General features: G+C 39.2%; 1 protein-coding gene across 1 annotated transcript; it reads left to right on the top strand.

Moving 5' to 3' along the window:
• Window positions 1-6,973: 6,973 nt before the first annotated feature.
• Window positions 6,974-10,812, top strand: snrpe (small nuclear ribonucleoprotein polypeptide E). Its single transcript, XM_032514215.1, has 5 exons — window positions 6,974-7,165; window positions 7,769-7,795; window positions 7,898-7,960; window positions 10,339-10,417; window positions 10,587-10,812. Exons 1-5 carry the CDS (start codon window positions 7,112-7,114, stop codon window positions 10,640-10,642), a joined length of 279 nt encoding a protein of 92 aa, XP_032370106.1. The 5' UTR covers window positions 6,974-7,111; the 3' UTR covers window positions 10,643-10,812.
• The last annotated feature ends 59 nt before the right edge of the window (window positions 10,813-10,871 follow it).

The following is a 10,871-nucleotide window of genomic DNA, read 5'->3' as shown; positions in this document are numbered from 1 at the left end:
ATAGAGAAGTTCAAACTCTGCTTACTTTCTTACCTAAATAAAATAAATTGTTAAGTTGTTAATAAAAATGAATGCATTTATATTTATATGCAGCATTAATAACCCGAGAGCTGGATATATTCATGCATGTTTAACTTGTGTTATCCCAAAACTTGGTATTAATAATACTTTAATTTAGTCCACTTGTTTGAGCAGATACTGTATGCAGGTGTGTCAAATGGGCCTGGCCAGAGTGGAGATGAGAAGTAAACCTGTTTGAGTCGTGATTCACTCGAATCTTCCACCCGACTCTTTAAGTTAACTCAAGAGGCGAGAGTCTCAATCTGAAATGATGACAGCGCCACACACTAACCTCTTCCAACATTAGCTACTACTAGTCCTAGCCGTCTTAGCTGCAAAAAGCTTTATGACTTAAAATTTCGAAGGCAACGACAACTCCACAAGTCAACTCAAGCGACTGAGTGAGCAGAGAGACAGTCCGAGACGGGTTAATAGGAACTTCCTGACCCGCAGACTCAGAGCCGGAAGCTTGCGGACCAGGACTCGCCCGAGGACTCATGAGTTCCAAACGGTGTTGGGGAAGTTAATTTTAAAAACAGTGTTTGCTCGCTACTCGTCACTTCTTAAAAAAGTAATCAGCCACTTTACTTAGTTCCCCCCTATGGAAAGTAACTTTTTAATTTTATGTGACTTTTAAAAGCAGGCCTCTCTGGCAGAGAATGACGTTAATATTAAAAAAAAAAAAAAAAAAAAAAAAATATCTATGGTTTATCAGTGAAGTGTCCAAACTACACTGCAGACTGGATTCTCTACTCACAGAGTGACGGCATTGTGAACGAGCCCAGCGCGTTTTTTAAAAATAATTATTTAATAATTTATACTGTTTATTGATCCCCAGAGGGGAAATTACAATTAACACTGTTTTGTTAATCACTACACACAGGCCTGAAAAACACACACACACACATGCTCAAGACCTATTCATGCACAAATGGAGAGATGTCAGAGTGAGGGGGCTGCCAGTGCTAGACCAGCGCCCTGAACGGTTGGGGGTGGCGCCTTGCTCAAGATCACCTGGCAGTGCCTAAGAGGTGAACCAGCATCTCTCCATCTACCAATCCACACTCCGTACTTTGGTCCGCACTGGGACTTGAACCAGCGTTACACTTCTTTTTACCTGAGAAACGTTACTGTTACTAGTTGCACACAACACTGGTTGTCGATGACTGGTGAGTTCTCGCGTGAGCCAGTGAATCGCAGCAATCAGACGGCCATGAGTGGATCTGAACTGCAGCCAACGAGCGAGTGAAGTCTCTCCTCGAGCTCAGAGTAAGGCAAGGCAGCTTTATTTGTAGAGCACATTTCAGCAACAGGGCAATTCAAAGTGCTTTACACAAAATCAGTTAAAAAACAGTTGAAAAATAAAAACAGATAAAACTGTGAATAAACAGTTAAAAATAAGAACATTAAGACACATAAAACACAAGAATAAAAGTTACAGTGCAGGATAAGAAATTAAACATTAAAGAAATGAGCAGTCATTTAAAGAAAGGCAACATCAAAAAGAAAGGTCTTCATCCTTGATTTAAAAGAACTGAGAGTAGCAGCGGATCTACAGGGTTCTGGGAGTTTATTCCAGATATGAGGAATATCCGTTTGGTTCTGACTCTGGGGACAGAAAGCAGACCTGTCCCAGACCACCTGAGAGGTCTGGGGGGGTCATAGTGTAGTAGCAGATCAGAAATGTATTTTGGCCCTAAACCATTGAGTGATTTATAAACTAGCAAAAGTATTTTAAAATCAATTCTTTGAGACACAGGAAGCCAGTGTAAAGACTTCAGAACTGGAGTGATGTGATCCAGTCTCTTGGTCTTAGTGAGGACCCGAGCAGTAAAGCAAGTCCACAACAAAAGCCATTCTTTCCCTCCTGAAACAACACGCAATGTTCTGCCCGTAGCCTAGACAGGCCTACTGTATGTTTGGTGTATGTTAAAATCCAATTAGGTCGAGCAGACAGTCCAAAACATTGCAAGCTTGCCTCGGCAATGATTAAAGGAATCGAGTGAGAAGAAACAAGAATGTAAGTAAAGGTATAAAGAAAGACAAACTGAGCCAAACAATGCAAACAGGTGCTCTCTGTCCTCTCAATGCAATGTGTGGGCATCAGTTACCCTCAGACAACACACCACGACGACTTGACCCTAGTGTTTTCTTCAGGTCGACCGTGCAACCTTTGGTTTTACTGAGTCAACATTTTGAAGTTTCTTGTCGTTTTTGTCCAAGTCTTTCTGTAAAGTTTTTGTCGATTGTTTTCTGCGCTTTTTGACATTTTTTGTGGTACTTTTCCTGCATTTTTTATGCTTTTCCCGACATTTTTTAAGCTTTTTTCAACCTTCTTTCATCGTCTTTTTTTTCAAATGCTAAGAAATTAAATAAAACACTCACATTAAATTAAAGTAGGGAATAGATCATTTATTTTACTTGTGAAGAGTGTTGTAGAGAACCTCCACGTTACTTTTTGTTGTTTAATGTAATTTCTGATATTACTAACTTTTTGAAAATGGGTCAAACGGGAAGGTTGTAAGTAACAGCATTCTTCTTGACTTAAGGCAAAACGTTGCACAACTTTAAATGTAACCTTTCATTCCTATTAAGTATATTCCCTGTGTTTCCTCCAGAATTGTATCCTCCTATCTATATTAAGTAACATAAAAAACATATCATTTTTTATGGAGAAAGGGTAACACTGGCTCAGACTCGCAGTCTAACTCCAACTGTTCCAAGCACGCTATGAATATCCTGTCAGTCAGCGAGGCAGGAAACAGACAGCCAGCGGGTTGTCTGGCTGGCTCTACCAGGCCTGCAGGGGTCAAGTCTGTCAGGTGGGGGTCAGGCAGGTGAGGCAGATAGTGAAACAAAGAACCCGCCAACCCACCCCACCTCTTCTTTCTTCCCCATCCCGTCTGCTTTCCCTTCCCCTCAGAACAATAACCACCAACAGGAACAGGAAGTGATTCAGAGAGGAGGTTGATCTAACCAGGGCAATTCCTTTGGCTGGGTCAGACGAGGAAAGAGAGGGTAGGAAAGACAGGCGTAGAAATGGGAAAAGATAGAGAACATACATGCCAAGTAATGGCAGGGCATCCTGTTTGTGTGTGTGTTTGTGTGTGTGTGCGTGTGTGTAAATGTTCCTATTTATAGAAGTTTTATAGTGTTGTCTATGGTGTTCTGTAGTGACTTGCAATTTCAGTGCAGGAGAGGAAAGAAGCCCAAGGCTTTAGGCTCATTCAGACTCCTCTCTCATACAAAATAGACAAAAAACATAAAAACATGTTTTTTTCCCTCTACAACCAAATTAATAAATGATCAAATAAAAAAGTGGAAAAGGGGGAATTTATACTTGTGGTAATTCTTATGATGTCAATCCTGTACTTTTCATCTAAATGCCTGGAATTGTTATATTTTATCCTTCTAAAATTGTATAATTATGCCAAAGTTCCCACTTTCCCTGGCAGATATCAGAAGATGCACACATGACCTTGACTGTGAACAAGTCCATGGTGGCGGTTTGAGCCCCCCCCCCACACACACACACACACACACACACATACACACACACACACTCATGTGAGCATGTTAACACTAGCCTCCTCATTGTTATTTTGACTCCAGGGCCTCTGTGGCAGCCAGCTGGAGTGCCAGTGTCTCCCTTCTCTCAGTCTTCCTTGGGAATGCAAGCAGGCATGTGGCATTGGGAGTCAGCAGCCCATTCCTGTTCTCATAGCACAAAGACAAGCATGTGGCACTTGACAGCGATGCCCGATGAACGACGCACGCCACCACAAGCTGCAGCAGCCCTGCCTTTTAAGATGCGGCCGAGGGGTCCCTGCCCTGAAAGGTGACACCTCTGCCCGCGCCACCGAGGCTCCTTGCGTCTTCTCTTTCCCCCCACTTGCAGACTCTTGTCTGTCCTCGGCTGCTAATTTCTGTCACACTTTCTTTTCTGAGCAGGGGCACAAGCCTGCGTTGTATGTTATTAATACTATTGTTAACTGCACACTGAAGGCTGGCCTCCCTAATTCAGCTCATCATGTTACAGGTGTATTGTGCACAACAGAGAAATGACCAATCCTGTTTTATATAATACCATCTATAAATATCAGAGGGAATACCTTGGCCAATTATGGTTATGTGCAGGCTGATTGTCACAAGGTAGGTGGCAACAGACATAAAGGTTTTCTTCTTGGCACAACACAACACAACAGTGTTTCAACTGTGGTGTTTCTGAGATAAAAAAAATTAAAGGAGAGGTTGTTTTTCTGAAAGCTTAATCTAAAAATGCTCTATGCAAGAGAAAAATGCCCAATCTTTTGGGATTTCCATTTATCGTCTTATGGTCCAGAGAAACTGCTGTTAACTTTACAAAACAGTTCAGTTCAGACAGACCAGCGCCTGCTGTAACGTTTGACATGACACAGCACCCTCTAGAGGCCAACATCTGGGTAACGTCCGGGACATGTTGATTTATATAGCATGTATAAATATATAGCATAGCATACATGAGCATATATAGCATATTCAAATCAACTCAATCAATACTTAACTTAATCAAATATTTATATTTATATAGTCTATAGCATCTGCTAAACAGGAAACTTTGAAAAGACAAAAGTAAAAATCCTTCATTTTCTTCATACTTGCATACTCAGTAATTTATCACATCTCATTATTAATGGAACTTTTATGGGGGCTATGGGGTTGATGTAATATATATATATATAAATATATATATATATATATATATATATATATATATATGTATATATGTCACACCAATTTTTTTATTTCTTTTCATTGCATTTATCAGAGGTGCAAACACCAAAAATGAAGGTGTCATTAATTTTGTTTGCAATCAGCATGCATCTTCTTGTTTTTTTTTAACAGATAATTTTTGGGCATTTTAGCCAGGCCAGCCGTAAGGGAAAGAGAGAGAGGGGAAGACATGCAGCAACCCTAAGCCGCTGCATCGAGGTCTAAGCCTCTGCAGATGGGCGCCTGCTCTACCGGCTGAGCTACCCAGGCACCCCCATCTTCATTGTTTACACTTGTCCAGTGTGGATTTCTCTGATATATACAGATAGAGACTATATAGTAGAGTCAGGGGTGGCTGTGGCTCAGTGGTAGAGCGCTAAACACTGATAGCAAAAAATACATATTTGAGAGTTTAACAAGTATTTTTAGAGAGATTTTATTTTCTCAGAAATAATTTTTAAAATTTCTAATTTCTAATTTATCTTTTTTAGTCTTAAATGTTATTATTTTTTGCTATTGGTATGAAAACTTTTTCTCTCAAATATTTTTTTCTCTCACAAATTGCTTTTTTGCTATCAGTGTTATAACTTTTTATCTCAATTTTTTTTCTTCTCTCAGATCATTTGTTTTCTCGCATGTAATAAGGAAACATATCTGGCTCCGTAAGTAACAAGTTTTAATTTAGTTATATTACAATGTTTTGAGTATTGTGTAATTGATAACATTCACTACTTCCATTTATTGAGGTGCTTGTAAAATTAAATTATTATTAAGGCTTTTTTTCTACAGCATTACTTATGTTAATTACAGGTTCATAAAACCATAAACATGGTAACAAGTTTTGGCCACATGAACATTACAGCAACATGTCTGACATTAGATCATGTCGTCAGGAAACTGTTAATGTGCAGCTGTAACAGCCTCCACTCTACTGGTTTTAAACTTTCCAATAGTTATGGAAAGTTGTGTGGGGATATCATGCACAGGGCATGTCATATTGGTGCTGGGCCAGCAAGTGCGTCTTTCTTATTTTACTCAGAATAGTATCCACATATATTCTCCAGGTTTTCTATCTACCCGAGGGGGCCACCTGGTGGATGAATCCGGCCACGGCTGTCAAAAGACAAGCAAACTAAAAATCCCTTCAGGCAATCCTAAAACCAACATAGTAATATGAGATGAATAATAAATGCATACGGTGTCAAAATGACAATGAAATTAAATTAAAATGACCTGAACAGTTCTTAAATCCACTAATGTAAGGATGCAAGGACCAAGTGGTAGATTCACCCTGCATGAGAGCCTGTGTAAAGTAAAAAAAACAAGGCAATCCAATCCAGTCCACTTTATTTGTATAGCACATTTTACAAACACAAGGTTACCAAAGTGCTGCACAGAAAACTCAAACATACAAAACAAATTAATCTAAAATATTGTAAAAACAAAATAAGAGCATCAAGTTTAAAAAAAATGAAAACATAGATAAAATGAATAAATACTAAAATACAGTAAAACAATAAGAGACCTCAGAGGACCACACAACTCACATGGAGTTAAAAGCCAAAGAATGTAGTGTACTGTATTTGTCATTTTGAGTTAAAGAAATGTTTTGAGCACCTCAAAATCAAAAGTTTCATGATTATAAAGGATTTTGGACATTTTGGAAAGCACACATTTTGCCCCTCTACCAACAAAGAATAGGACCTAAAATGACCATTGGCTAATAACTTTGAATAAAAGTATGGTTGCATAGATATTGACAATGGTTTTGTGTCAAACAGACAGTTTTGCTTTGATGGTGGATTTGGAGCTTTCTTGGCTGGGCCACATACTGTAGCAATGGCTCTTCCAGACAGCGTGGGCTACCATGAGTAAACAACGACTCTTCTCAAGACTTTTGTTTTCTAACATTTCTTTCTTTATGTAACAGTCATATAAAAAAACTCCTATAAGCAAGTCTATTTCTGTGAATCTGTGGTTCTTGATCTTATTGTCAGCTTCACATATTTATTAGCCTACATGCGTGTGCACCCAAATGCACAAATATTGTTTGTGGAGCAACACTTGGGTGCAGTAATGGCCTCCTACATGCAGGGGCGCTATTTCACATGATGTTAAATCTTCCACTCGTACGCGGAAGCTTATAACACATCCATGCGCGGAAGGATCTTTCCTTGACTGTCTGTGAAGGAACCCGCCATTAAAGCAACCTCACAACGTGAGTCTTTCGTTGCGGTGCACTCTTCACAAAAGTGCAATTTTTTAACATATACCTACCGCTGGTATTTTTCTTTGAAGAATGGCGTACAGGGGACAAGGACAGAAGGTGCAGAAGGTTATGGTGCAGCCCATTGTATCCTTTTTATTTCAATAAATGAAAGACACCGTTGAATTGTTTGCTACTATGAGTTAGCAGCTAGGCTAACCTTTCTCATTAGCTTGCTAGCTAACGTTAGCCATTCGTCTCCCATGCTATGAACGAGGGGAGAGTTTTAACAGAGCCATACGGCGTGCTAAGTACTTATTACAAGCAGGTTGTTTGTCTTTATTTGAAATACCTTTGCAATTAGTATTTGAAACGCACTCAAATGACCGGTGTGTAGACGTAGCCGCTGTAACGTTACGTTAACGATACCATAGCATGCTAAACCACATTCAACAATGCTGGTACTCTACATTATGTGGCTTCCCTTACATATACTCTACCTAAATTGCTCCTTGCATTGCTAGATCAATAGCCCAATGCTAAGTAAGTTGCAGTTAATTTTGGCTCGTATCTCTTTTACTTGGCTTGTTTACTTTATGCGTGAGAAAAGTCTGAAATGCCATCAGGCAACATTGTCAGTAACGCTAGTCATGTAACGTTATGTACCATTACCCTTTTATGTTGAAGATATGTATCATGTGTCAATGTGTTTGCATTTGAACCGTGAATTTCCTTGACCCCATGTATCAGAACCTAATTTTCAGGTATCTACAAAATGTAAGTATTTAGTAATCTCTCCCCCGTATTATTACACTAATTCGTTTTTTAATGATGTGTGATTTTAAATGGAATTCTAATCCTTGATCTCCTCATTCTCAGCGCTCACGGATCCAGGTGTGGTTGTACGAGCAGGTGAACATGCGGATAGAGGGCTGCATTATTGTGAGTTAAATGTGTTTGTCCTTTTTTTGTTGAACTTGAATACAAAATGAGTAAGAAGTTTGATTTCACCAAAGTCATTTTATTAACCAATGGGGAAAGACCAATGCAGGGTAGAGTTAGTAAGTAGATTATGTTGGCTGAATAGTCTGGAGGCGATTCTGAGACCATAGCTGCATCTCATAGTCCTTAAATTGACTCCACTTGCCTTCCTTCCGTCTTAACCCCGCGCATTCTGTACTCAGTAGAAATAACTATTTTAAGACTGCACTCAACGAGTAGGGACAGATCAACTTCTGGTTAATTCAAGGCACTATCAAATAAGGGCCATGAGATGCAGCCCATGTCTGCACTGTTAAATATTGAGAAAGCGGTTTGCGTGTGATGGATGGCATGAACCCAGTTATTTAAGGTCCCGGAAAAGCTGTGTGGACCCTATTGTATTTGCCTTTATTATTCTTCCTAAGAAATCCATGTTCCCATGCGTAAAAACTCACCAAACTTTGCACATAAGTCCAGTCCTATGCTAAACTGGATCAGTGCAATTTGTGTGCTATACGTCCTGATAGTGGAGCTACAATAGCCACTTTAATTCTAAACTTTAAAAACTCCTAACAAACCATCCGTTCATGCTACAGTGTTGCAACGTATGCCAAACTGTAGCCCCAATAGAGCCAAAAATAATACTCTGCTGTTACCGTGTAGCAATTTTGAAGACCATTACTGTACTTTTTGCAAAAACTGCAGAACTTCTTAAACCTATCTCCTCCCACATGTTTGTTTCAATTGACATCAAATTTGGGCAACTTACTCTTCAGTCTGTCATCCACAAATTGACCATTCACATTTTTGATTAATCAAATATTGAGCCGAACGTTTTACTGCATACAGTAGTGTAAAGAAATCATGTAATTGCTTCCACACTAAATCTTTGTTGTACATGGAATAACATTTGCCACATTCAAAGATCATTGTAGATTTAGTGTAGGAAAATTTCTGAATTTTTATTTTTTAAAAAGTGAAAAAAGGTTTGAACTGTGCACCATCTACACATTAGTCAATGCAAAATAAAGCATATTTTAACAGTTTGGCATTATTGATCTTTTTAAGATCAATAATGCCAAACTGTAATTACTCAAATTCTCAGAATCATTTTTTCTACTGCAGCTTTAAATTCTGAATTTTCACTTCTATTAGTTGTTACGATGCCACTTGTCTTATCACCAAGACAATGGCTCCCTGAGATCAGAACCTGCCTGTGATGACTCTGAGTTCGAGCCCACGACGTGCAGTGGACAGCTGCCCTGCGTTGCATTATCACAGCTGATTAACAATCCGTCCAGTTGCAGTTCAGGAAAACCTTGTTATTGAGTCAACCCAGGCTGGCTCAATACACCTGGACAATGGGCTCGTTCGAGATGAACTGCTCCCCGCCTGTAAAGTGGACGAGAGCAGCTGGACAGTTAATGAGTCAACACAAACACTGTGGTCTGATTTCCTAAAATGTTATCAGACCCATATATCAGCTTGTACAGTCTCCAGTTTTTATTAAGACAATAGTTTTGAAAATTCTCTACATGTGATCTGTTGCTGATGTAGTAAACACACTGTATTTCAATTTTATTTATAGTATATCAATTCATAACGAGTCAACTGTAGATGATCAGTAATCTGAGGCCGGCGTTTCCAAGCATGCTCTGGGACTGCCTGGGTCTTACAGTCGGTGAAAAGCAAGAGGACTTGTTTTAGAAGAGATGTCACAGTTGGAGTTGTTTGGACTACAGAAACACTTGGTCCACTTGCAACTGTGATGTTACAAGGTGAAAATTCTTTCGTCACAAATGCTCTTTGGCTGAGTAAAGAAAGTGACTGCAGAGAGCATCCAAGGATCATTTTAGCCTGTCCTTAATTTACTCAGATTTACAATTAATTGACAGCTTATATGACCCGCAGCAAGCGACGTTTCTCATTTTAACCGGTGAGAACTATGGCCGGTGCGGTCTAGGAATGATAGCAGCTTCGGACTGTTTTGTGCACTGCTCTTTGCCAATGACAAAGCGATAGAAGAGAATATATTTCGATAACCAATCTCTGAGCGTGGGACCCCCGTGAATCTGTGGATGTGATGGGCCCCATATTATTATTTTTTTATCTTTTTACATTCGCTCACTAATTTTCACACATAAGCAAATGCACACACTATAGGACTGGTGAAATGTGCTTAAATACTTCTCAAAGTTATGAGTGTTCGCTGTATCTATGCACTGTTGGTAAATCTAAGAAGAGCAAGCCTCATAGAAAAATACAATGACATTTTGGATAAGAACATGAAAATGTTAATGCATTGGAGCTAATTTGTGGCTCACTGTTTTCTCTGTTAGGGTTTTGATGAGTACATGAACCTAGTTCTTGATGATGCGGAGGAGGTCCACATGAAGACTAAGAACAGAAAGCCACTGGGTAAGAGTAACCTACTTTTATTGTTTTTGTAGCTTTGTCTCTCTTAAGCATTGCTTTGAACACATGCATATCAGCACACTTGGTATTGTTTCATTGACAATTACTGGCTTTGTTTCTATTTCCATCCTTCATCTTGCTCTTCTGACCCACCTCCACTTGTCTCACCCAGGGAGGATCATGTTGAAAGGGGACAACATTACCTTGCTGCAGAGTGTGACCAGCTAGGACAATGGAGACACCTCCAAATCTTACCTTTCCTAGAAAGAAATGTTTCCCTTCTTGTTTTGTTTTTTGCGAATGGTGTTAAGTATGTTTGTGTTTATACAACATGAATATTGTAATTGTTTCTTTCTACCACATGGATTTGAGAATAAAATTTTCTTTCTTACAACCTTGTCTGCATTTTAACATATTCTACTAAATATTTTAAAAAACCTCAGTTGTTTACATGGGT

Source organism: Etheostoma spectabile, chromosome 4 (assembly GCF_008692095.1).
Source record: "Etheostoma spectabile isolate EspeVRDwgs_2016 chromosome 4, UIUC_Espe_1.0, whole genome shotgun sequence".
NCBI classification, from domain to species: Eukaryota; Metazoa; Chordata; class Actinopteri; order Perciformes; family Percidae; genus Etheostoma; species Etheostoma spectabile.
This window is presented reverse-complemented; position numbering and strand designations above follow the sequence as displayed.